This window comes from Zonotrichia albicollis, chromosome 7 (genome assembly GCF_047830755.1).
Source record: "Zonotrichia albicollis isolate bZonAlb1 chromosome 7, bZonAlb1.hap1, whole genome shotgun sequence".
In the NCBI taxonomy this organism is placed as follows: domain Eukaryota; kingdom Metazoa; phylum Chordata; class Aves; order Passeriformes; family Passerellidae; genus Zonotrichia; species Zonotrichia albicollis.
This window is the reverse complement of record NC_133825.1, coordinates 15,281,563-15,309,446: the sequence shown is the minus strand read 5'-3', so window position 1 is coordinate 15,309,446 and position 27,884 is coordinate 15,281,563. Positions and strand designations below refer to the sequence as shown.

The window sequence follows — 27,884 nt, the reverse complement described above, 5'->3', positions numbered from 1 at the left end:
ACATGAAGGGAACATCAAAACAAAACAATACATGCAGTGAAACAACCACAAACAGTAATCAATAATAAGTCAGATAATACACATAATTAATAACACTTGTGAAATTGGATGATTATCAATGTCTAAAACACTGCACCATCACCCAGAGCCTGCAACAGCTGCCAAACCTCATTTCAGTGAGGACCTGGAGATGCATTTCCAGGAAAGGTGTCCAAGATCACTGTAAAAATAGATTCAGCTGCCCTATTGGTATAGGGTCAAGGCCAAGGCCAAGGGACTTGAATATAGTTTTGAGGCAGAAAATATCTGGGTTTGTTGGCAATTTTCTGACCAGGTAGAGCCAGGGCCTGGCTAGAGCCCAGACCCTCATTGGGAGGGTCTCCCTCACATACCTTAAAAACAAATCTCTCAATAATAACAGCTGTGAGATGCCCCAAACACAGCAAACTGCTGGAGTGCTCCTGTGAGAATACCTGGGGCTGTGTCTGATTCCCACAGAGCAGGAGCAGCCTTGCCCTCAGCAGGTCACAGCCTTGTGCCATGAGGATGCGGCACAAAAGGGTCAGGAAAGACCACAGGAGCTCAGCTCAGATGAGGCTTTTGACAGAGCCCAGAGATCTCATCCTGGAACTCTGAAAACACAGGAAAACCATGAGACAGCCCTGGGTCAAGGCACAGCAACCCTGCTGGAACAAGAGAAGGGACTCAAGGCTGAGCAGGCAGTGCAGGGAACAGCTGCAGACAGCCTGTTCAAAGAGATGCACCTGCAGCTGCAGAACAAAACAGAGAGATCCCAAAGTGACACCATGTCTTGTAGATAGTCACACAAAGATATGTCAAAGTTCATGAAAAGCCAGCTATAAATAAGGTACTGGTGTCTTATGAATAATGCCTGTTATAAAAATGAGTGAATTCACATGGTGGAACTAATCTATCAGCAGTGACTGTCTCAGGAATTGGAGACAATATTCTTCCAGCATTCTTGTATCCACTGCAATGAAACACTGAACAGCTTACAATGGATAACAGCCATAATGTGGAACAACCACCCACTCTCCTGTGTTATCTGTGGAAGATAAACCAGAAGAGATCACAATCAATGATCCTGTCAGACAGTGCAGCACTGACACGTGTGCAATCTGTGAGAGGATCAAGGGCCCCACAAACTGTATCTTCTTGTATCCAAAAGCAGGTGTTTATCAGTGTTTCATCACAGCTGGTTCAGTGGGATCTGTCTTATCTCTAGAAGAAAATAACTCCATCTTGCAATATAAACAAACATATTTAAAGAAAATTATTGTAAGGCTTAAAATTAATTGCAGTGTAATTCAGTGTCATCTCAGCAGAATTAGAGGTACACTTAAGAGAACTTAAAGTTACATCTTTAATACTGAGTAAAAACTGATCTTAATAAAACTGGAATAGAACATGAAACGGCTTAAAATGAAGACTTAAACTTGACCTTGCCCAAATTCAGCAACACTCAAACCTGACGCAAATACACCTGGACATAAATGACTCTTAACAAAATTAACTCAATAGAGTAATAAAACATAGTTTAACAATACTCAGACATAGCTTTGCTTAACCTTGCCAACACTAAAATCATGTTCAAATAAAACATAACTGAACTAACAATCACTATCCTTAAAAGTTCGGGGTACTACAAAATGTAAATTATTCTGCTGATATTAATATCAGAAGGCACTGAAACTGTGAACCAAGTGTGGCTGAAATAACAGCCTGATGGATTTACTGGAGGGATATGAAAAGTGTGACAAATACGGTAACCCTATGTAATTTAACATGAAGAGAAAACCTGGTACTGCAAATTTTAAGGAACCATAAATTTACTAAAATTTTTTAAAGTGCAATTGTACCAAAAGAAGCAACAATGTAGATTTTGGCAAACTGTCCAACAAGCTGGGAGCTTCTCGAGATTGTATTTACAATAATACCATATGGTAAATGTTACCAGCATTTCTGTTAAAGAAATTCGATTGTGTTGTGCTGGACATGATAATAGTAACGAGGCACTGCATTTACTGCTTTGAATCTCTCCTGTAACAATTCTCAGAGAAGTCAGAGTTCACGAAAAACACCAGATTAACTTTAAAGAAGCATTTGAGCACATGTTTACGGCATTCTAGGACACGTTCCGTGAGGCTTCAGTAGGCAGGGGCACTCAGAGCCCTTCGGCAAATGCCGGGGGTTCGCCCCGCTGCAGGGTTGGGGAGCCACGGGGGGAGTGAGTTCGCCCGGGGCCAAGCGGAGCCGGCGGGCAAAGCCGAGCCCCGGGAGCGGGGAAAGCGCCGGCGGCAGCGAGGGAAAAGCCGAGCGGAGAAAGCTGAGCTGGGACCCGCCCGGGGCTCGGGGTGAGGCGGGGCAGCCCCGCGCCTGCCGCCACCGCAGGGGGTTTGCACTGCGCTCAGCCGGGCCAAAGGGACTCGGGTTCTGATCCCGAATCCGGGCTGGCAGCGACGGGAGGCGCCAGAACGGTGAAGGAACCGATCCCGGAGAAGGCAGCGGGAACCCCGGGGCGGGGTCTGGGAGGAAAAGGGCGGCCCCAGGACAGGCTGTGTTCCCGCCTTCAACTGATCAAATCGCCTCAAATTTGCATCTGCAGCGGTGGGGGGGGTCCGAGAGGAAAATGGCCGCCCCAGCACAGGCTGTGTTCCCGCCTTCAATTGATCAAATCGCCTCAAATTTGCATCTGCAGCGGCCGTGCTCGGCGTGTCTGGCCGGGAGCGGAGCGGCGGCGGCTCTAGCCCAGGTTGGACCCGCGGTCGGTGCTATCCCAGCTCGGGGCTCGCTGAGAGCGGAGGGGGGCGCAGAGAGGGCCGGGGGCTTCTGGCGAGTTCCTGGTGCCGGCTTCCCCCTTGTGCCCAGGCAGGGAGCCACAGTGGCCGTGCCGGCGCTCGGTGTGCCCGGGCTCCGAGGCGCCGGGGCAGGGAACCATGCGGGGCACAATGGGAGCAGCCCGGGGCTGCTGCTTCTTGCCCCTAGGCAGGCGGACTCTGAGCCGCAGCTGCCCCGGGCCAGCAGCAGCCGGCAGCTCGCAGGCGCTCTCAGCGCCCGGCCCGGCCCGGAGCTGGGCTGCAGCGGCTGCAGAGCCACAGGGGCCGCGGCTGCGACCACCGCAGAGCTCCCGGAGGCTGCGCCTGTCTCCGCACCTGCTGCCGCACCTCTGGGCAGCGGCGACAGCGCAGCCACAGCTGCCACCGCCCTCCTGAGCCCCCGCACGGCCGGCACCAGCAGCGACCTCTCATCGTGTCTCTTTCAGGGTGCCATCAGCGCGGCTGGACAGATGTTCCCGAAGCCGATCTCTAAAAGGCTTTGCCTGCAGTCCTGATGTTTCAGGAGCAAGGTGCCGATTGTTCCACGCAGAGATATGCTGGCTGTGAGCAGGAGGAGAGTGAACTCTGCTCCATTCATGCGGTTAGAAAGGAACCCCACAAGAACAGATCAGCAACAGGGAATACACGCAGAGGAAACCTGGGTGAGTGCAAGGCCACCCCTGTGCCCTCTAGGGAGGGGACAGTGTCACCTTCACAGGACAAGGCTGGCAGGTGTGTGGCTGTTAGCAAAAGTCCCAGGTGCCCCCAAGGCTGTGCAGTTCTCCTGCTGCAGCCTGTGCCCACAGCTGTGTCCCTGCCTGTGCCCACAGCTGTGTCCCTGCCTGTGGCCAGGCTCTTGGCTCTCTGGCTGCCAGCGGAGGGAGGCCCACACTGCCTCAGGGCTCCCTGCTCTGCTCCCTGGCCATGGGCTGAGCAGATTGCAGGGCCGGCTCTGCTTCTGGCAGCCAGCAGCTCTCTTTCCTGCTCCAGGTCAATGGTTCAGGTCCCATCCCGTGGGCACGGCGGTGCTGATTCTGCTGCTCCTGGTGCTGGTGCTGGCTTTGGGGGTGGCCTTGTCTGTACTGGCAGGTAAGGGAGGGGCAGCAGCCTGGGCCCAGCCCCTCGGGGCAGAGCGGGCTCCCTGCTCCCTGCACAGGGGAATCCTCAGACCTTCTCCTCTTCCCTCAGCAGCACCACAGGCTCCAGTCACACCTGCGAATCCACAGTGTGTTCTGGGCTGTCCCTTCGACTGGGTTGGGCACAAGGGGTTCTGCTACTACTTGTCAAAGGATTATGGCACGTGGGAGCAGGGTCAGGAACGGTGCTCCGAGCTCAATGCCTCCCTGGCCATTGCCAAGGATGAGGAGGCCATGGTGAGTGAGGGGCTGCGGGCGGTGCGGGCTGGCTGAGGGCAGCCTGGGGGCGCTCCTGGGCCGGGCTCGGTGCTCGTAGGGCCGGGGCTGCAGCCCTGGGCCGGGGCCTTGCAGGGAAGGAGCCCCGGCGTGCGGGGGCAGCCCCGGGCCCGTGTCCCCCCGAGGGACCGGGGCAGCTCCCACTCCTCTCTCCTGGGCAGTATTTGCTCTTCCGCCTCCGCGGGAACGGCGATTTCTGGCTCGGGCTGCGCAGACGGGGCGAGCTCCTGCACTGGGGGGACGGCAGCAGCTACAGCTCCCGGTGAGTGCCGGGGAGTCGGGCAGGGCCTGGGGGCACAGGGGCACAAGGGCTTCTCCTGGTGTCTTGGTTTGGCAAGACAGGTGTCTGTTAAGAAAGGCCAGGAGCCTTCCCTGCAATCGAAAATGCAAACCCCCCTCCCTCTGAATTATTATAATTTTGAAATGAAAAGTCTCTGCAGCAAAGATATGGGAGTAGGAAAACCACTTCTTGACTAGGAGAACTAAAAATACAAATGTAGTCATAGAGACAAAGAAAACCCTACTGGCTGGGTCAGAATATGCCCTGACACCCTGTGGGTCTGGGTGTTGGTAGCAGTCCCATTCAATGGTGGCTGCAGCTCTCCTGCGCTGACAGGTGTGGTTGTGTTGGAGCAGTGATCTTATAGAAGGTTGGAGTTCTCCTCAGAAGGTCCAGTCATGGTGTAGATGGGCCTGGTCTTCCTTTTGGTATTCAGTGGAAAAGGTTGCTGTGGTGTTCCAAACCTCAGATCGTATTCAGGCAGGAATGCTTGGCTCCTCCTCCTGGGCGGAGCATCTCACAATGGGATGATAGAATTTTATCAGCCATGCAGCAACATTCACTTGCCCATTAACAGAATATATCTCCTGGAGGGAGGATTGATTTTGGAAGAGATAAAGAAAACTGCCCAATTAACAGAAGAAAACTGCTCGTCCTCTAACAGATGGGAATAAAAAAATCCTCTTTCCAACTTAAGGCACTGGGAAACCAGCATTGGCTCTGCTCCTCCCTTCAGGGTTCCTGTCTTTGGCAATTCACAGTGCGTGTACCTGGCTGATGAGAGATTCAAGAGTGGGAACTGCTCCAGTGAGCGGCCGTATGTCTGCAGCAAGGCCCAAGCTCCCCTGTAACAGGGGCTGCACAAAGGACCTTCTCCACGCTGGGCAGTGCCAGCTTCACCTCTGAGCCCAGCACAGCGCTGTCCTTCCTCAGTTGCGCCCTGTGCCTTGCACTTCCTCTCAGGGTCACCTCAGTGCCTCTTCATCCCCAGTGCCAACACTGGCCTGGGGCTGCAAAGGAGACGTCTCTGCAATCCATCCTGCCACCGATGCTGCCTGCAGGGAGTGCATTGCCCTCATATGTGGGTAACATGGCTCTCTCTTGAAAATTTTTATAGACGTTTGTTAAGGGATAAAATCCCACATTTGTGTGCTTGTCTGTGCACACACTTAACTTAAACTGTCTTCTGTATATATGTCACAGACACCTTTTATGAAAAATCCTTTCCTTAGGATTTTTTCTCCTGAGAATCAGAGAAGCCTCAGGATTGGTTATCTGCTGCTGTAGAATGCAATGGGTAGATCTGTGATTGGTCTCATGTGGTTGTTTCTAATTTATGGCCAATCACATTCAGCTGGCTTGGACTCTCTGTCTGCAATGCAAGCCTTTGTAATTCATTCTTTCTTCTTCTGTTCTTTGCTAGCCTTCTGATGAAATCCTTTCTTCTATTCTTTTAGTATAGTTTTAATATAATATATATAATCAAATAATAAATCAAGCCTTTTGAAACATGGAGTCAGATCCTCCTCTCTTCCCTCATCCTCAGACCCCTGCAAACACTGTCACATATATACTGTTATATTATAGACCTTTATACATATTTATAGTAGTTCATACATATTCAAACATTCATTTGAGTTAACATGTTCTTTTGGTTGGTTTGAACCTTTGACTTGTCTTTGTTCCATCTTCTCAATTAAACAAAAATATTTTATTTTTCAGCATTTCCCAGTCTCTGTTAAGCTATGGTCTAAGATAGAATACATTACACCTCTATTTATAGAAGCCATAGGGTGCATAGATAAACTGACAGATTATATTCTATCAAAAGCAGTAATTACAAATTGTACTGTATCAGGATTTTTGTGATCCATAATAACTTGCAAAACAAAAGTTAGTACATAAATGAGAAAGCCAATACCTATATTTGTTATTTATAACATTATACAGCAAGCTCAAATGGGAAATCATCACAAACTGGCCTGAAGGTGACACTTCTGGATTGTCCTTGGAAGATGTAAGAAACCACCCTCACTTTTGAAATCTTAAAGGTTTTTTTAACTTTAAAAAAAACACAACAGACTAAATAAGGAAAAATTACAGCTCTGGGGGCCATGTGCTCATTTACAAAATGGATGCTCTGCCTTTTATACCCTCAGCCCCTCCCAGAATTTTGTCAGTGATCTCTTTCTCTGCCCTCCACAGGTGGAGATCACTTCCTCGCACCTTGATTGGAGCTCAGGTGTTGTCCTGTGGCCCCTCCTGGTAATGAGCCGGCCCTCCCCAAATGCCCTGGGAACTGAGGCTGCTACAAGGGGAGGGAAAGGGGGCTGTGGGGGGACATATTGCAGTAACAGCACTCTACATCTACAAAACTTCTCCTCACGTACACCTAATATCTATCTCTTAATTGTAAGAGCCAGCCACTACATCATTCATCTATAACAAACCACCCTTTTCCATTCCTATGAGCTTTTGGCTCAAACAATTAAGTCTAATTTTCACTTCAGGTAATCCACTCTTTGCGAGAAAAAAAAAAATCATGACTTGTACTGGCATTTGTTGATGTGCGCAAGGAGAGTGGAAACAGAAGGAAAAAATCTCAGGTTTTCTTTGCCACACTTATTTGGAATAGACAAAATGGGACCATGGAGGTCTGGTGTGGCTGTTTGACCCCCATCTACCGTGCCCATGGGGCTGCTAATCATAGCAGGTGTATCTTAGTGTTGAGTACAGAGGCCAACTTGCCTTCTGGTTCCTGTTGTATTAAAAGACAGCTGAGCAATGACAGAGGTCTGGGGTGCCTTTCTTGCCCCCGCCTTGCCATGCCTATGGGATTGCTGCCCACAGCAGGGCTATGGAATCTTCTTGGTGGTGAACACAGGGGCCAACCTGGTCTTGCCCTCTATTTCTTGTTTCACTCTACTTGTTGGTCCTTAAGGAAACTGCCCCAACGCCTCTGATGGTTCCCTGTGTACTTCCCCTCAACAGATGCTTGTAATTCTCATCTATTAATACAGAAAAATTACATCAATAAATGATACAGTTCAGACTCCCCGCCTAAAGTGTTAGTTAAACAATCTTCAAGCTGGTGGGAGCTGGACTTTATATCTGAGGCATCTTTGAGCTTCTTTGGTGCTCTCTCACCTGCTCTGGATGTTACAGTCTATTGTTTGGGTTCTCTCGCCAGCCTTAAATTCTGTTGCTGTGACTCCGCTCTCACTCTGTGGCTGGCACAGCCCATTCAGGGGTGAGCAGCACCTGAAAGGGACCTCCCCACTGAGGGGTTAACACTGAAGGCAATGTCCATAGCACAGTCTCAAATGTTTCATTATTTGAAAGGGTAATTGAATGTTAAAGTAGTCACCCAGCACTGATGGCTTAAGGGAACTGTGTGGCCCAGGAAGCCCCACAGTCCCAGAGGGGTTCAGCACTGGGCCCAGCACCCCCTTCTGATGGCAGCAGTTTCCAGGGAATGTGCGTTGGAACTGCAGTGGGTCACACCCAGTGCCGATACCCCTGTTTATGGGGATTTAATGGAAAAATAAACAGTATTAAGATTGATGGAAATCACTATACAAGACTTTACATCAGCCTTTTGGCAAACTTATATGTACAGGCAAATTCTTCTCCTTACAAGAACAGGGTGTACACAGGGAGCCAGGGGCCACTCCAGCCAGCAGAGCTAAGTAGTGGCACATACACAAACACACGTGTATATAAATATCAGTATATATGTCTGTTTTTCTAGGTGGGACAGCAGCTGGATTCACAGAGTCGTGTACTCAGAGCCGTGTCCCTGGGCATGCCCAGCCATGAGTGCACACAGGGACATGTGCAGAGCCCGTGCTCACACACACAGGGCCCTGCTCACCTGCACAGAGCTCCTGTGCCCCACGGCACTGCCAGCAGCACCCACCTGTGTGCACCCAGCCTGCCACAGCAGCACACCTGTGCTGCACAGACACTCACCTGTGCACAGTCCCTACCAATGCACACGGGCCCCAAGCAGGGACCTGCTGGCACGTAGAGCCTGAGCACAGCAGCGTGTGCAGTGTCACACACAGCAACACACGCCTGTCCCACACAGAACCGTGCTCACACCTGCAGAACCTGTGCACACTCACAAGCACAGAGCTGTGCACAGCCCCACTCACAGCTGAGAGTGCAACGCAGCCCCCGTGCCCACAGCAGCACATCCCTGGGCACAGAGCTGGGCACAGCAGCACACAGTGCCCATGGCAGAGCAGGATGTGTGCCCTCGCACCTGGGCAGAGCACACACGGGCACACAGGGCCGGGCACACTCGGGCACAGCTCTCCTGGCCCCAATGCCCCCGGGCTCTCTCCTCGTGGGACCGTGACACACTGGGCATGGGGACATTGTGGCACCATTTAAAGAGCCCCCTCTGTGCCTTTGGGCTGGGGACACACAGGCCTGTGCTAAAGGAAAGGTCAGAGAGAGACCAGGCTGGGTTCTGCTGCTTGCCTCTCACCCTCCAAGGGCCAAACTGAGCCCGCTTTGCTGTCCTGTGTTCCCCAGAGCCTGAGGAGCTCGAGGGAGAGCATTGGGAAGGTTGATTGAGGGTCACTGCTGGTGCACAGCACTCGGGACATTTTTCACCCTTGCATTCCCATGGGCTGTTGGGGCAGGAACTCACAACAGCCTGAGCCCACTGCCTCAGCAGCTTGTGCTCTGTCCAGGGGCCCTTTCACTCCTTACCTGGGCAGGGGAACATGTGGCTCTGGTGCTGGGGAGGGCAGCTCACAGTCCCCTGGGGACATGGAAAAGGAAAGCTCCAGGCCTCTCTGCAGGGGGACAGGGACTTTGAAACATAGGTGTTCATCAAGATTTCATCTCGGACTGAAAGGGGGAAAGATGTCTGTGTTATGCATGGAAATTTGAGTGGAAAACTACTGCAATTTCTGATAAAGAATTTTCATCAATATACGGTCTCCTGTTTTCTAAAGAAGTTTTGGTTCAGTCAGACAGAAAATCACTTTCTGATGTACAGCTGTCAGTGCTGAGTTAAGGTACACTTTTACAAGGCATATATTTAGTTTTCTACAGCAGTGCTAGAGATTCTAGGAGCATCTGAATCCCTGCAGTGTAACAAAGTCCTTGAGACCCAGCTATGAGAGGGCAGCCACAGGCAGGAAGGCAGCTGCACCTGGTTAGCAGGAGATTAAATTGGAACCATAAAACAAGTTACCTTAATAGGCAGATGATGTCATCCTGTGGTCACTTTGTTTTCTGCTGCGTGAACATTAATTACAATAACTTCTGCCAGTAACACAGGAAGAGCTGGGAACTCTTAGCCAAGAGTGGATTTGCGGTTTCTGACACTGCTAAACTATTCCATGCCTCACCTGGAGTCCAGAGACTTCTGCTGGAAACTTTGTTATAAAAAACAACTGCAGTCTTTTCTAGGGATCTGTTTCTTTGGAATCCTCCTAGCTGTTCTGAGTGAGCTCCCTGGCCTCACTACATCTGTCTGTTTCTCAATTCAGCTCTCAGGTAGAAGGATCCTTCCAAGCTAAAGGGATTTCTGGAGCAGTCCTAACCTGCAGCCCCTGGGTGCCCTCAGGCCATCCATCCAAAAGGAAAAGTGACTTCTGGACCCTGAGATAGCCCAGTGATCTGTTGGCAACAGAAATCAGGAATGGAGAAGGTGATTCCAGCTCTGCTGGGTGCTGTCCCTCCCCATTAGACAGGAGAGGATCAAGCACATTCCATCAGCCTTTGCTTCCTCAGGGCATGAAATCCCTGAGGAGACAAAGCCACCATCAGATCCCACCTGAGAGAAGGAAATGCTAAAAACCTCACCATGGTCTCAGCCACTAAAATGAGGAACTTTTCTTGTGGGTCCCCAATACCATTTCCAACAAATCCCAGCTGATGCTGAAAATTGCATTCACGTTCAGGGGCCAAAACCAAGAAGGAGTCACTGACATCTGAGGTAAAATGAGGGTCCCATAAATGCAAAATTTCTCTTTGTTTTTAACAGAGGCAGATTTTCATCTTTTAAGTCCAAATCTTCTCTGACTCACAAAAGAACATTAAATACAGAAACATTTTACTTCAAACTTGAAACATTTGATTTTTGGGACTTCTACTTTTACATGAAGTGTGGCTGGATGAACACTACTGAAGCACACAAATACCAAGACTACTTCTGCAAACTGCAGAAATTACTGAAAATTCTCTTCTACTGGCAGCAAGAGTCAACATGTCTGAAGGTTTCCTTGTATGGAGAGTAGTTACACTGAATGGTTTTGACATCAAAATCAACTGGAAAAAAATGATTTCAGGTAAAGTGTAAAAAATGAACACTGTGTTATGGATATATATTATGGTGTTGGCCTTTTGCCTATATTAAAATGGATTCTATAAGTGTGGTGTTAAAGTGACTTTGCTGAAAGTACATAGTTTCTATTTTTGTTGCTAACTAAAACTTGGAAATAGCTGATCTAGATATGCTTGTGTTAAAATGCCTGCTTGGTTGAGATAATATCCAAGGAATATATGATGCCAACCATCAGCACTCATCTTCTGAAGGCAGTGTGGACCCAGGCCCAAGAACTGAAGGTGATGATAAAATTAAATAAAACCACAACCAAGTGGTTTTAGTTAATTTTATCATCACCTTCGCAATGTGCTCTAAAAAGCAGGACCCGAGGAAGAGCCATGCAAAACAGTTCTTGGGGCATGTAAACCAGTTTGGGAAAAAATTTACATATGCACCAGGCTGATGCAATAGAAATGCTGTAGAAGTGTGTTTCCAAGCTAGCAGGTGTTGGGGAAAAGTTTACATATGCACCAGGCTGATGCAATAGAAATGCTATATAATTTGTGCTAGCAGGTGTGCTCCATGCTGAGGGCCAAGACACACGCAGCTATAACCTCTGCTTTGTTGTCTTTGTCTCCTATTAAAGTCCTTTATTAAACTTCCACATTTTACCAGGAGAGGGAAGAGTGGTTTTTCCACTGTATTTCAGGTACTTTCTCAGCCATATTTTCAAGATGATTCACACAAATGAAACTGTCTGAGGGCAAGAGAGCATTACAATGAGTAACAGTTTGACATGAGAAGAATTTGGGGAAGTGATAAAAATGGTTTCTGTCTAACTAACCGTCTGTTGAACCACTAAGAAGCTATCACGCTATCACACCTCTGTTAAAGGCAATGATAAGATCAAAGGAACCCGGGAATTTCCTCTTCCCCTTCTGGCCGGGAGTGAGGTACCACAGCCGGCGGGCGCTGCCACGGGGCCGGGCTGGGTCCCTTCCCCATCCCAGCCCCGCTGCCGGGCAGGGAGAGGGGGATGCTGCGGGCCGGATGGAGCCGGCCTTGCTCTCATCTCACTGCTTGTTACAGCCCCAGCCCGGCCCAGCCGAGCCCCGGGAGCAGCTCCAGGCCAGCATCGGGATTTTACCGCAGAGAAGCGGCCGCAGGCATCGGGCAGGGCAAGGAGAAGCCGCCCCTGTCCCAGCCAGCCCAGCCCCGAGCGCTGCTGCTGCTGCTGCTGCTGCTGCTGCTGCTGCTGCTGCTGCTGCTGCTGCTGAGCTCCGGCCGCGCTGATCACATCGCAGCCGCTCCCCAGCCGCAGCTCCGGGTCTGGAACGGGGTCAGGGCAAACATCTGCAGGCTCCAAGCAACACACAAACCCTTTCAGTGCTTCAGTCCTCCCTCGAGTGAGAGAAAAGAACAAGATACAAACGTGTAAAAGAACAACATGAAAACATCATGGTCTGTGAGGAGGAAGTTAAGTCCCAGATGGGAGGGACGAGGAGATGCCTTGATTTTAAAACTGAAAAGCTCTTGTAAGCTATGGAGAAAAGACACTTTTTCCCTATAACGCATAAAACTCAGGGGGGATGAAGGGTTGAAATTGATATCCAACAAAGGCCTCCACACTAAAGTAAGCAGATGCTAAAGTATCGGTAATCCTCTGTCTGCCAACCCAGGAGGACGCTTGTCCTGAGGACAAGCTTGGTTCCCAATAAAGGCTGAGGCAAATAAGGCATTGAGCACCTCTGCCTTCTCTTCATCTGTGGTTACTAAGTTCCTTACTGCATCCAAAAGAGAACAAAAGCTGGTCCTTCCCTTCCTTTTACTATTAATATATTTGCAAAACCAGTTTTTATTATCCTTTACAAAAGTTGCCAAATAAAGTTCAAACTGAGCTTTGGCCTCCCTAATTCTTTCCCTACATACCCTAGCAGCCCCCTTAAATACTTCTGAGAAACCTGACCCTCCTTCCAAAGCTGATACATCCTCCTTTTATTCCTAAGGTCCTTCAAACCCTCATTGCCCATCCAGACTGGATGTTTGCATCGTTGCGTTTCTTTTTGGCAAACAGGGACAGTCTGTTGTTGTGATAATCAAGTTTTCTGTTTTGAAGCATGCCCACATTTCCTGGATTCCTTTAAGGGCTTCTTCCCAAGGGACTTTCTGAGTAAGTATCCTAAATAGGTCAAAATCTGCCCTCAGGAAGTCTAATGTAAGACCTTTATGAGAAGTTGTTCAAACTTCAAAGAAAGAAGAGTAATCCCGTACTGCCAGGAGAAAATCTCTGTTCCCAGGGATGAAGATGATTTTAGAAATAAATAAGAAGAACTTCTGCCTTTAACCAGGTCATATTTAAAATGATACCACATAAATCAACATGACCCATAAACAAGCTGTAGGAAGGATTTGAAAATGACAGAAGCTTCATGATAAATCTCCCCCAGGCAGCTGCTATTTTTGACCAAATTAGGAACGAGGAGCAAACTCTTTCCTCTTGTGGAGAAGTCTCCATAACATTAACAAGAGGGACTTCTCTCCCTAAATGAACTGAAGAAAGACTTTTTAGAGGTCATAAACCAACTGGAAATGTTTGGCTTTGTTTCTTTACATTGCCCGTGGAAAAGAAAAAGTTGTGGGAGGAGGAGAAGTGTTCTAAAGGGTTTGCTTTAATTCTTGCTACTTTTTTCTGTTTTAGATACTATTTATAAAATGTTCTTTATACCCTTTTCAAGTTATAAGCCTGCTTTAACTTTCTCCTAATCTTATCTCACAGCAGGAAATGAGTGCAGTAGTGATTGATCAGCACCAAAACCACTACACTGTGCACTTTAATATTTGGCCTTTTCAGAGAGAGGAGGGAGGAGCAGAATCTTACCAAAGTTTTGCCAACTTTGTGTCCTCTCACAGAGAATAAAACAAAAGTGACTACACTGTTTGCAATGAGATCCCTATATGTCTAATTTAATAAACCACAAAATTAGAATTTAGCACCAATTTTAACTGAGCAGCAATTTTATATAAAATAATACAATCAAATATATTCAAGCAGATATAAAATAATTTGGCAGTGGTTTGGATAAAGCATAAGCAAAACCAATCGATCGGGGTACGGGGAGGGTTTTTCTCACCCTGCCTCATGTACAAAAGGCAAAAGGATCCAAACACAACTTATATACTGTATGCTAACACATTCTCATAAATAATTTCCTGTAAATCCCCTCCTGTTTTCGATTATTGAAATCTGTGTCACTGCACTGCACAGCGCATGCTCCCCCTATTGCTGAGGGGTGTTTTGGCCTTTCGGGGATTGTTTCTGATGAAGGCTTCTCCTCATCTTCACTGTCCTTTGAACAACCCCACAGGTTGCACATGCACCCCAAGTCTTGTGTTATAGAAGCCACCATTAAATTCCAAAAATGAGCCTTATTATTTCATAGGTACATGAAATCATCCCAATTTTGTCCATCCCAAGACCAATTCTGCTTTGGGAGTTGTCCCAGTTTTGTTCCTCAAAAGGGCTATTGTGTTTTGGATATTGCTCATCTCAATACTCCATCCTCTATCCTATTTTTCCATGAACATCTGAGAACATCTGTTTCATGACACTAATTACATATCCTTTTCCTCTATTACTTTTTAACAAATATTTTCTAAAATATCAACATAGTTGCAATTATTAGCACGAATCATATTCACTTAGCACAATTTCTCCCATTGTCTCTTTTGATGATATTGATACATGTTTTTTATTAAAATGGTTGAATCTTGGTATCTTCAACATCCCCAAAAATCCAGGTTTTCACATTCCCTCATTTCTCTTTTTGATCAAATTCAATACGTGGTATTTTAACTTACATAATGCAGGAGATAAAAAATGGTCTAGGCAGCAATTCCAATAATGAGTCCAACTAGTATAAACCACCAGATTTCCCCAAAGTGGTTCCAACATTTAACAGGTACAATTCTCTTCTTTTGATCAACACTTTTTTATTGTTAATTATTTTTATACAGCATTTAGATGTGTTCTATTTTTCACAAACTCCTCCTTTTTCAGCCATTAGATAGTCCAAGGCCAATCTGCTCTGATAGAATGTTACTAGCAGGTGCATGCTTTGTTGAGTAGCTGTTTTGTTCAAACTGACCTCAATTACCTTTTGCAGTCCTAGCAATTCATTTAATGCATAGTTTGGAGTTCTATATTCCCCAGATCTGTTTTGAGCCCAAATAGCCAGATCGTAAAAGTTTATGATCCTTTCTGAGTGCCATTTATTTTCACTCCATTTATGGCTGCCCCTTATCAAAAGGTTTAGGTTTGCTTGTTATTGCCCATGGCTTTATCAAGTGGGGCTTTCTCTAGTGCATTTCCCTCGGACCAGGGCAGGGTGCAGGAGGAGGGTTGGATAACTCCTAACCTACAGGTCCCTTTCCATCTCCGGGTAACTGACTGCACACTCACTGTCTACAAATCCCGTATAGCCCATCAGGGGCCTTCCATGTTCTACTTATATTGTCTGGTTGATTCCAATAGGGATCTATATTTTCTATGGAATGATAAGGGCCAGCTCCAGAACTATTATACCAGCACAGATTAATTTGACTGTCCCACTTGCAATCATTTCTCTTTGTTGTTCTCCAATACCCATCTGTTGTGCTTGGCCACCAGGTTATAGTTCTATTATCTGAATTTACAATTAAGATAGATTCACAAGGGGTATGTCCCAAATCTTTGGTATAGTTCTTGGTATAGTTCTTTCCTTCTCAAGTTATGCAAACTGCTCCAATTACCTGGTGACATAAAGTCCACCTTCCAGGCCGTTTTATTTTCTCAGATATTTGGATGTAATTCCCTTTTTGAAAGTGTTCTGGAGCTAGACCTTTGCACCTCTATGGCCATCTTTCAACCATTTGAGTTACCCCTCAAATCCAACATCTTGAAAAATCCAACTAGGGTGTGATTTTTTGCATTAAGTCTGCAGAAAGATTTCTACCTCAGTTTGGCAAATCCCAGTCACTATTTTGCTGCCTTCATTGGTTATACAATACCCTTGGATTTTTCCCTTTATTCTTACCTTGCTGGTTTTATTCTGAATTTCCCCACTCTTCTCTTTTTGGGAAACAAAGGAATTCTCCCTCTGTGGGGCAGTCTGGGCATGAAGGCATCCATTGGCCCAATCTTAGATTAACTCTCACCCCCAATAGGCTCAGCCATTTCTGTGGCAAGTTTGTAAATTTGTCTGGTTGTAACATTCAGCATCCGCAGAGTGATGTACTGCAGAAACAGTCATTGAATTGTGGCTGTCCCACATGAGTTGGTAGCATTTATTACAGGGGTTGCAGATGCACAGGGTACCAGGATCCATGTCAGGAGCAGCTACCTCAGGAGTCTGGACTCTCCACCTCTCTCAAGGCCCCTTGGGCTGCAGCCAAGGGCTGAGATTGTCTTCTTGGGAGCAGAGTTTGTGTCCTGGAACCTCATTGTTGGTACCATTTCTGCTGAACCAATCTCCATTCTTAGCCCTCGGATACAATGATTATGGCACAGGATACTATTTCTGTGTGCACCCCTCAGATACAATGATTATAGAACAGGATACTATTGCTGTGTGCACCCTTCAATACAGTGATTATAGCACAGGATACTATTTTCTGTGTAGCCCACCTGGGTGCAAGGATGATGGCACAGGATCCTTATGGTCTGAAGGCACAGTACTATCACTTTCCCTGGGTTAATTGACACCTCTTTTTTTATTAAATATAAGGGGCTTCGGAGATGTGCCAACCACAGGTAATGTTTTAACACTCTTTTCTATAAAGCAAATACTAAAACGATTTAGTTAAGCATTAAAAAAATGAGATTGTTATGAAATCTAACTTGCTGGTTGATTTTTACTCTGAGGTTGGGGATAATTACTAAATCATCTTTTCCTCCATTAATGCCATCTGAAATGTCCATGCGTAGAGGAAACAAATCTATGGTAAGAATCATAAATTTCCTTCCCCCAAAGCTGTCAGTGATAACACAATTATCTATTACAGAATGGCACACTTGCTCTCTTGCCTGTTCATAGGCTATTACAGCTAAAATTTGTTGGTCTCTGTCTTCTATTCATTGAACAGCTATGTTAAAGGTTTTATCTCTATTACTTAAAGGTGTTCCTATAAAATCTCTGAAAAAGACATGCTACTGTAAGCTGGTCACATAAGCGATTTAAGCAGGTTAAACAAAGCAGTTGATTTTCCCCTCCTTCTATTTTGGTTCCCTTCCACCAGGAGTTAAACTGTACAGACAATACAAGCCCACGGGGCACAGCCTAGGCCATGCCCAGCACACGTCCAGTGCTCTGTTTCTTTCTGGACCTCTGTTGCTGGCATTAGTCCCTGATCCCAGTGTCTCAGGAAATGCTGAATTTGTTCTTTGTGACATTGTTTGGTCTCCAAACACAGTGGGGTTACTCGTCCCAGTGATTCCAGAATTGATGGCAAGCTGGTGTTTGAGCAAAGGTTAAAATTTTACCAAATTACCAACTTTTCCATCTGTAGTCAAGGTGTTTTTATGTTCCATGTGAGCTCACTACTGTATCAGTGTGTGCACACTCTGGACCAACCCTGATGTTGGGTAACCACGGTGACAATGTTAATACCACCTCTCCTTACAATAGCTTCATTCAAAGCCTACAATTAGTAGCTTGCATAAAAATTTCCTGTGGACATAAACTATACTTTTTAGCCAGCCTTTGGTACACATTGCATATTTTCCCTTTGTTGTAACACAATTACTTAGAGAAACAAATAACAGATATCAAACACTCACACACTTAGTTTGGCCAAACTTATAAAACATACATTCATTACTATAAACATGTTTACTCCAAATTATTTGCTTTTATCACTTCAAATTGTAATCCAAATCTTGGAATAATAGGCTTCAACAAAATTTTGGCTACTGTTTGAGCTGTAGCCTGAGCTGCAGGGACTGCTTCTACCCACTGAGTCAATTAATAACTAATCGATATTTCCACCTGCCCACTCTGGGTAAATCAATCTGGATCCTTCCAAATGCCCTGTACACCATATTGCAGCCTCCAGAGGGATGAGTCCTCCAGACCTTTTTGTTCAATTTTTAACATGTCAAACCTCTCTGAGTAATTTGTTTTCTGGTTTCAAATATTCCTATATACCTATAAAATTTTGGAAAATGATCACAAAGTGCTCTTGTTCCTCAGTGAGTCTGTCGATATCTGTCTGGCTAAGGGTTTTAGTCCTACCATCAGGGAGAACCTATTGCCCCCTTTTCAGATTTTCCCCTAACTTCTTTATGGCTGCTAACTCTGCTAAGGAAAATGTATGGGGTTTTATTCTGTTTCTGCTTTCCAAAAAGTCATAACTACACTGCTGTTTTCCCTCAAGGCAGATTTTTGCTTCATCGTCAGCCAATTAGAGGAGGTTATCAAGATAGCCTCATATTTTACTACTGTTTTAATTGTTTGTACAATTCATTCAGTTCCTCTCTTCCTCTCTGATCTTTTTTCATATCAATTTTTGTTTCCTTTTGTTTTTCTTCTATTTTCTCCTTTAATGTTACATTTCTTATATTTATATTTGGGTCATTTTCCTTTTTATCTTTCTCAAAACAAAGAAATTTTCCCTATTGAGGACAAATTTGATCTCTATAAGGATAAGGAGCTCGTCCATTGAATCCTTAATTTTTCCCTATCCAGTACATTTTTCTATTTGTAACACACACACCTGTGAAGCTGCTGTGATTGTGACAGGCAGCACTAACACATGCATGTGCCACTAACACAGGGTCCATCTTGTCCCTGATCTACATAAAATCATTGTCACAGGGCTCTCAGTGATTTGGATTTTGTTTTTGCACAGTGTGTTTTCTCATTGTTTGCTCTTGCACTGCTTGTTTTATCATCTCTTGTTTCTGCATTGCTTATTCCCCTCCTATTTCTTAACTTTGTTCCATGCAGTTTTATGCTTTTTGCCAGTTGCCAAGGATATCATAATAAGCACAGTAAAGATAACCAATCCCTGGTGTATTAATCCTTCTCCTTGAATGTTCATAAGTGTAAATGATCCCTTCCCAATCCTTGAACAGCAATACACAGAATAATGCAAGCCCAGGATGAGCTAAGGGGACCAGATTCCTTTCCTTCTAGTTTTTCTCCACTAATTATAGCATTCCCAGATTTTCTTTTCCCATCCATCACTTGAGATTATCCTTCTAGAGATAATTTTTCTCCTCTTTGTAACTCCTGTTCTCTTAAATCTGGACACATTCTTTGTTTCTAGCTCTGTGAGCTCTGTGCAGTCATGCATCAGCTCTTCCCCTGGGACCCCATAGAGAAACTGAGCAGGGCTTTTTATATTTGTCATTCTCAGCTCTAATTCGGGGGAGGTTGTGCTGTATTTCAACACTAATGGACTGAATATTTCACTCTCCTGTTTCATCAGAATACCATACGGTGTCACAGATCTCCAGATTAGAAATTTTCTTTAGTTGGGGAGGAGGAGGGGTTTATCCTAATTTCCACGGCTATTGTTAAATCCCTTCCTAACAAATTATTTCCAGCCTCTGGTAGTAGCAATAAGTTATTCACCCCAAAATTTTCATCTAATTAAATTTGTACTTTTTTAATCACAGGGACTGGGAACAGTTCTCCCCCAAGTCCAATTACTGAGATGCATTCCCAACTTAACTTGCATCCTTGAGGTAACTTTATTGTGGTGGTCCTAGAGGCTCCTGTATCTACTAAAAATATTTCCTTATTGTGAGGACCAAGTCTTAATTTTACCAACGGCTCTTTTGGTGTTTCAGTCCTCATTAAATACAGCCCCAGACACCCTTACTCCTCCTGAAAGCTCTTTTCCTCCTGCTTCCTTTTCCTGCAAAATTTCCACAGGTATTCCTTCTCACGGCAATAGAAACAGGTGGATCTCGAGTCATTAGGGGTAGAATTTAGATGACCCTGATGTCTCAATGCTTTTGTGGATCCTTTGCCGTTAGTAGCCTTCTGTGTTTTTCTCATTGTTTCAAAACCTTCTCTCTCTGTGCTCCTTTCCTTTCCCCTACGCTTGACCCTCATACACATACAATCTTTGCATACAAGCAGTTTCTGCACTTTTTCTACAACTTTCTGTAGCTCTTGCTCTAAATTTTTCAAGTCATCTAATATGTACATCGCATCTCCCCAAGATCTAGTAGTGGGGCTCATTTCTAGAAGGTTCAAATTTCTTTAAAATATTGCAACAGTTAAAATTCACTACCATCCCCAGGGGACTGTCCTGGAGAATTGCTCCCCACCCTGTTCAGAAATCCCCTTGTTTCTGGGTAACCCTGAGAGCCTCCCTCCTGAGCACTCTCTCCTAGGTACAAAATGCCACCTCTCTTGCCCTTGTTTCTGGCAGGTAAATAACCAGGAGTTCCAGGTACCTGGGAAATCCTCACTCACTCTTCTCACTCGTAGTTTAATCCCCTCTAATACTTGCTCATCTCTTGTCAGCCACTTGCTCCTGCCTGATTCCACTCACCCCGACAAGTTCCTGCCTCTCGCTCTTTCTGGCATCAGCCTCCACAATCCTCCTTTCTCACTATCTAAGCCCTTTTTTCCTTACTTTTGCAAAAATTAAACCACTCTCACCCACCCTTTATACATGCATGGCAGAGCTGGGTCAGCTCATCTGCTCACCCCCTTCTCACAGGAATTGCAAAGTCTGGTCAAAACCCTTAACAGAACAAAACAGTCTCTTCCTTCCTTAGACAGGAGGGCAGAACTGTGACCCTTGGCGGTGCCCACTCGCTCTGTGATGAGGTCACATCTCAAACTCTCACACAAACATACAAATGCAGGTCCATGCTTGCTCTGTGACTAGATCAGTCTCAAACACTCACAGAAACACACAAATGGAGGCTCACACTTGATCTGTGACTAGGTCACGTCTCAAACACTTACACACGGAAGTGCCCACCTACCCTTTGACTGGGTCATGTCTCAAACTCTCTCACAAACACACAAAGGGATGTGCCCACTCACTCTGTCACTAGGTCACATCCCAAACTCTCACACAAACACACACACACCTCTCCTTAGCTGGCCGACTCCCCTGCAGGATTGCGACTACCGTGGCCCTTGTAAGTGAGGTCACGTCGTAAACACCCCACACATACACACAAACACAAATGCAAGCACACACCTGCCTTCACCACACCTTGGGATACTCACAGACTCCTTTTCTCACAAGGATTTTTGTGCACACAGAAGTTTTATGGGTGCTCTCAACTTTAGCTGGCACTCTTAAGCCAGTCCATTTGCATGCTTCCTACTGCTAGCTTCCTTTCCTTGTGCTTTATCAAAACTGGAACTCTTTCTCCAAGGGAGTCCGGTCTGACCTCAGAACCACCTAAAAACTGGTGTGGAGCCCCTCCCCAAGGCTGGCCATCCTTCCCAGGGCTGGAGTTCCTGGGTTTGGGCACCAAATTGTTATGAATGAAGTCCCTATATGTCTAATTTAATAAACCACAAAATTGGAATTTAGCACCAATTTTAATTGAGCAGCAATTTATTATAAAATAATACAATTTAAAATAATCAAGTAGATGCAAAGAAAAAAAAAAAAAAGGCAGTGGTTTCGATGAAGCATAAGCAAAACCGATCGATCGGGGTACGGGGAGGGTTTTTCTCACCCTGCCTCATGTACAAAGGACAAAAGGATCCAAACACAGCTTATATACTGTATGCTAACACATATTCATCCATATTTTCCTGTAAATCCCCTCCTATTTTTGATTCTTTAAATCTATGTCACTGCACTACACAGTGCATGCTCCACCTGTTCCTAAGGGGTCTTTTGGCTTTTCGGGGGTCTCTTCAGAGGAAGGCTCACTGTCTTCCTCACTGTCCTCTGAATAACCTGGCAGGTTGGGCATGTGCATTAACCTTTGTGTTATGTAAGTAAGCATTATGTTCGAACTAAGCCGTATTATTTTATAGATAAGACTGGTATTGCAGATTCCGTACTTGGAATCGTTCCAGCTTTGCTCATCCCGAGACCGACTCTGGTTTAGGATACTGCTTATCTCAGTACTCCAACCTGTATCCTGCGTTCTCATGAACATCTGAGAACACCTTTCCTGACACTAATTGCACATCCATGCGATCTCCTCTCCTGGCGGCGGCTAGAGAGTTCCTCGCTTCTTTCCCCGCACGCTGAATGAGCCAGAGAGGAGTCTCCCATTGCCCCGCTGTGCATAAATGCGGTGACAGCAGCAGCCGTGCCCTCTGTGTCTGCCCGGGAGCGGAGCGGCGGCGGCACCGGAGCCCGGCGAGGCGGCGGCGGAGCTCGGAGGCGGCTCCAGCCCGGGTGGGACCCGCGGTCGGTGCTGCCCCAGCTCGGGGCTCGCTGCGGGCGGAGGGAGCCTCGATGAGGGCCGGGGGTTCTGCCGAGAAAAGAACTTCTCCACACTGGGCAATGCCAGCTTCACCTCTGAGCCCAGCACAGCGCTGTCCTTCCTCAGCTGCACCCTGTGCCTTGCACTTCCTCTCAGGGTCACCTCAGTGCCTCTTCATCTCCAGTGCCAGCGCTGGGCTGGGGCTGCAAAGGAAAAGTCTCTGCAATCCATCCTGCCACCGATGCTGCCTGCAGGGAGTGCATTGCCCTCATGACACAACGAGCTCCAATGGGGAATCCAAATCTCCCTGGGATCTTGGATTTCACAAATTGGCCGGAATGTGGTGACACAATTGGACTGTCTGTGTAAGGAGAGGAAGAACCGCTGCCACGTGCTGAGAAGGAATCCCACTTTCGGCATCAGGCACCTGGCTCTGAATAAGGGTCTCTCAGCTGCTGGCTCTCTCTCTATCTTTTTCTCTCTCTCAGCTTTGGAGGAGGACGGTCGGAGCTGCTGCTTAGGGAAGGGAATTCGCTGCCACCGCCACAACCCAGCCCAGAGCTGCTGCTCCTGCTGTGGGGCTGTGGGCTGAGCCTGTGCTGGTGAGAGCAGCCCCTGCACGGGCCCCTCAGTGTCACCCCTCAGTGCCGCAGGGCCCTGTCCCCCCTGCTCGGGTGCCCGGGATCCTGAGCTCGCCTCTCCCTGCCCTGCTCACACCCGGCTGCCGCTGCCGCGCCCCCGCTGCGCCTCGGGCGCTGCTCTGAGCTTTGGCTGCTCCGGAGCTGCGAGGAACGGATTTGTACAGAAGCTTTAAACATTGATAGAAAGTCCACACGGTCTTGTATGTCTGTATGCAAATACTGAGTTCAGGTGTGTTGACTTAGGAAAGCTATGGAATAGAGATGATATTGTTTAGAGAGAGATTGAATTAGAAACATCTTTTCAAATATGGCTTTATAAAAAGAGTAGCTATTTTAGAGAATTAGAACTCTGAAAGATGCATTGTAATAGGACTACAGGAGGTAAAATAATAGCTGAATGGTATTAGAAGTAATAGCAGTATTGTGTAGTAAAAGCTAATAGCTTGGAAAGCATTTTAAGGTATTGTAATTAGGAAAGAAGTTAGCTTTTAAGAAAATGACGTTGAGGTTTATATTTCTTATGTTTCATTCCTTATTAAGACATAATAATAAAATCTTTTAAACCACTTCTCAGTTACCCCGTCTTTATAGAAACTAAGAAAACCAACAAAATAGTACTTCCATTAGAATAAGAACAAAAACTCAACTATCTTTTAAGCAGTTAAAAACATCAAAGTGATTTTCTTTCAGTGCTACTACAAAGAAACAAGACCCTAGAGAATTAGTTCTTCTACCAAAACAAACACCAACAAAACACCCCCAAAAACAAACAAAAAAAACCCTCAAACAGTCAAGACTTCTACCTACATCATGAGCTCAAGTCAAAGAGAAACCGTTATCTCTTGTTACACAACATCAAGCAAGCTTTCGAAAACATAATCCAGCACAAAATATCCAAGCAACCCAGAGACGTTTATAAAAGCCTTAAAGTTCCTTGAAGATTTAATTCTTATAATATTTCTAAACGAAAACTAAAAATTTACTGTCTTAAGTCCAAAACCAGTTTCCAACTATAAATAATACTTCTGTGTTCACCTTCCCTATGAGACCCAGTTAAACTAAAACTGTACAATACTTTTACCACAAACCAAACCCATACAACTACAAATGTATTCCCTCAGTAAAACTGAGGGAATAATTAACTTCTTTAAACAAATTCCAAAGCTTTCCACTTCCCCATTCTTGTGTGCAGCCCCTGCGCGTCCCCAGCCGTGTCTCCGAGCCCTCCCTCCCTCCAGCCCTGCCCACAGGCCCCGCAAGCCCGAGCGGAGCCGCGCTGCCCCCGCCGCTGCCCCGCAGCCCCCGCCGCTCTCCCGGCTCAGCCCCCGCTGCCATCCCCGGCCCGCCCGGCATCTTCCAGCCCTGCCCGGCCGCCAGCGAGGGCAGCTCTGCCCAGCTAAAGGAGCGAGGCTGCTCTGCCAACGCTGCAAAAACCCGAGCTCTGACTGCCGGCAAAGAGAGGAACGAGAGAAAAACCCGCCATTGGCAAACTCCTCCATAGGGAAATGAAGCAGGGCACGGACTCTGGATCAGAGGAAGAGTTTAACCCGTTCCATCCCAGCCCCGTGAACGCACAACTGGAACTGACGGATTGGGCTGAGATCCGACCTAAACTCATGCAAGATAAAGATTTTCATTCACCATACAGAAAACTCCTTGCTCTGCCAGTTCAATATAAGGAAAATAATGCTAATCCTCGGTGGGAGCCTATAGCACATCAGGATATTCATAAGTTAAGAAAAGCTTTTAAAGACAACAGCTTAAACTCCCAGTATTTTAATAGCGTGGAGAGAAGTAGATATGATTCTTATCACCTCACATATTCAGACTGCTGTAACGTTTCATCTGTAATTTTAACAAACTCACAATATATTCTGTGGGACTTGGAACAGTGAAAGCATCTTCACAGATCAGTGGAGAGTTCTGCTAGAAGTCCTAAAGCCCAACTAACAATCAGTCAATTAGCTAGAGATGCTCCAAACCATAAAGCTGAAGACCAAGCAGAATCCCTTTCTAGAGCAGGAATAAGAGATATTAGAAATGCAGCCAGAAAGACTCTTTTAATTGTACAACTGTAGGAACCCCTGAAAATGCTGATTCTCTGATTCAACAAGCCACAACTAAACCTTCTCTTGCCTTATTAGATCGCTTGGCACAAGCAGTACAAAAGCAGTGTCCTAAGGAAACAGCACATCCTCTTTGAATTAAAGCCTTGCCTTTACTGATACAAGCAATAAATGTAAAAGGGTTCTTTTACCAGCCCAGCCACCAACAGTATCACGAGTGCTCTCAGCTTGTGGTGAGCTCAGCACTCCACAGCACATCGTGACCATACAAGCTCCCACACTGGGGGAACAACTTACAAAGTCCCAAGATTCGCTGGGAAATAAATTCCAAAGAGTTATTGAGGCTCAGACTAAAACTATTGAAGAAACCCTCACTGCTTTCCAGGTAGAGCCCATTAAATAGCCATGTTTTAACTGTAAAAAACATAGTCATTTAAAAAAAGACTGTTCTGAAGCAGTGAAAAACACAAAATTACCTAATACTTACCCTCAGTACAAAAAAAAGGGAGAACTTATACCGATCGCTGACGCTCCAAATTTAACATAAGAGAAAAGCCTCTGTCCAGAACTTCAACAAGGGCTCGCAGATCCACCGTCTCACAAAACAAAGAACGGCGGCTCCATCGCAAACAAACTTTGAGCAGATGCAATTTGTGAAATCACCAGAAATCTCCCCAGCAACCCCGACTTACTACTCCCAGGGGCAAGATGCAAACTAACAACTTCTACATTAACATACCTCTAAACAAACTTTTGTCATCAATTTCTGCCCACAGGCGTTACTAGTACTTCACAACAGAGACAGGACTTTTTAATTCTAAGCAGAAAGAAAACCATAATTCTTAGATTTTCAGTTTTCCCAACTATTATTTCAGTACGCTGTAATCAAGAGCTGATAGCTTTAGCTCTTGCTTCCAGCACTCCAGCAATAATTCAACCCAAACTACTAAGAGCTATCACTGCTGCATTGCCAGTGCCTGTAACTGAGCAAGACATCCATGGAGAGCCTGTGCTTTTAACTAAGCCAACTGTGCACCAAGGAACAGCACCGAGAGCTGTAGCCCACAGCTGATGGCCTTTGGGTGGGAGGTGTCCCCAGTGAGCAGCCACAGCCCCCTTGCAGCCTGAGCCAGGGCAGTGGAACAGTGAATGTCACAGCTGTGCTGGGCACTGGCACAGAGGGCACTGCAATTCCTGTTGTGCTTCAGCCCAGCCATTACAATCTGGGAGCGCCCATGGGGGCTCTCCCAAGAGCCAGAACAGTCACACTGAGTGTGCACAGTGAGCTCATGGGGACTGCCACCAGTGCTGAGGGTGAGCCAAGGATCACCCGGCCCCTCGTGGGGCACAAACCCATCCCAGCAGAGAAGGGAGACTCGCTGGCCCAGTAGAGAACAGAAACAGAAGGGAGTTTTTAATGAGAGCCATAGCAGCACCGACCACTCCAAAATTATCATCAAAAACTAGCAACCCTGTCTAAGGGAGTCAGGAGCCACCAGCAGGGAAAAAACTAAATATTCTCAAAAAAATAAGTGAACAATTACAAAATAATCACATCAAACCCACAAATGGCCCTTAGACTTCCCCAGTGTTTGTCATACACAATAAAAAGTCTGATTCCTAGAAATTACTCCAATCTCCTGCTGCTGAGGGCTTCCCTAGGCACTTGTTGAAATGAAAAATGTCCAGGAAGCTTTTCCTTTCTTGAGATTAAAATGGTTTCTCAAAGACCTTGAGGTGTGACCATGATGGTTAAAACCCCACTGTGCAAATGAAAGTTTTCCCCTTCTTTCCCCCACTCCATGCCCTGTCCTTTGCCTTACTTTGTCATCTCAACAACTGCTAGGGAAATCTTTCTAATCTTGTCAATTGGCAATGTAACTGCTTTTTAATTCAGTTTTAAAATAGGTTTTAAAGTCAGGCTCTGCCCGTGCTATTGATGTGAATTTTGGATGAAGTTGTTGGTGCTTAACAAGCTCTGTGCTGCTTTTAAGCCTTTCTGCAAGGCTCAAAGAATGACCCTGGCAGGGAGTGCTGGAGCGTTGTGTGCTCCTTGTTTAGAAATAGAGTGCATTAAATCAGGTTCCTTTAAAAGCCATCTTAAGTGAAATGGAGGCACTGGAATTCCTTTGTGAAATGTTCCATTTAGGATAGAGCCACAGTGCCAGAAGCTGTTTGTCTGATGGTCAGTTCATGCTCTGGTCAGTGCCGGGCAGCCCCTCAAGAAATGCATGAGCCAAAGCCAGCAGGGAGAGGAAAAGAGCCGAGCTGAGCTGAGAGAGCTGGAGAGATGAAATGGCACAGATGTGCCTGGAGCATGGCCCTCCCCAGCAGCTTTGCTTACAGTTCAGTGTTCAAAAAGCTGAAAGCTGATGCTCAGGACTTTGGGATCTGGCTTGGAACTGCAGAGGGAGTGAGCTCCCTTACTGGAACTCAGGCAGTGGAGTGCCACAAGCCTGCAGCCAGATTGCTTCTCATTCAGCTTAAATTAAATTTTTTGTTGTTGTTTTTTTATTTGGTTTTGCTTGTTTGTTTGTTTTGGTTTTTAAAAGTATCCTTAGAGATGCTACAAGTGAAAGAAGAGAACAGAAATAGGCTGGACTGCCACTGGCATAGTAATTGATATTTGACTCTTCCTCTTTTTTTTTTCAAAATATATGTAGATAACATGAACTTTTATACTCTGTTGTTTGGGTCAAACACTCTATTTTCCCTTTCTTTGGGAGAGATATGAAAGTCCTGAGACCCTGGGCCAATGCTCCTTGCATTTTATTTATGTTTTTACAATTAAACAAGTGACTGATAAGATTGATAAGGAAGATACAACTCAGGAGCCCCCTGGGCCGCAGCCTCCAAACTCTTTGGGTGATGCCAAGAGCAGTAGGGTGTGAAGGCTGCTCTCCAGTGCCAGATTAATCCATAATAACCTGCTCAGTGACATCAAAGTCACTGCTTAGA

At 46.1% G+C, this 27,884-nt stretch overlaps 1 protein-coding gene across 3 annotated transcripts in view; it reads left to right on the top strand.

Moving 5' to 3' along the window:
• The first annotated feature begins 2,119 nt into the window (after positions 1–2,119).
• Positions 2,120–27,884, top strand: part of LOC141729642 (C-type lectin domain family 2 member B-like) — a 164,423-nt gene continuing 138,658 nt past the window's right edge. The window contains exons 1-6 of one of the 3 annotated variants that reach the window (XM_074544388.1): positions 2,120–2,773; positions 3,284–3,499; positions 3,828–3,926; positions 4,026–4,210; positions 4,411–4,511; positions 5,266–10,602. In XM_074544388.1, the coding sequence (XP_074400489.1) occupies positions 3,352–3,499; positions 3,828–3,926; positions 4,026–4,210; positions 4,411–4,511; positions 5,266–5,380 (648 nt within the window). In that variant the 5' untranslated portion in view covers positions 2,120–2,773; positions 3,284–3,351 and the 3' untranslated portion in view covers positions 5,381–10,602. Of the gene's footprint in view, positions 2,774–3,283; positions 3,500–3,827; positions 3,927–4,025; positions 4,211–4,410; positions 4,512–5,265; positions 10,603–27,884 lie in introns of those variants that run through there. The other 2 variants (XM_074544387.1, XM_074544389.1) reach the window with 2 other exon arrangements.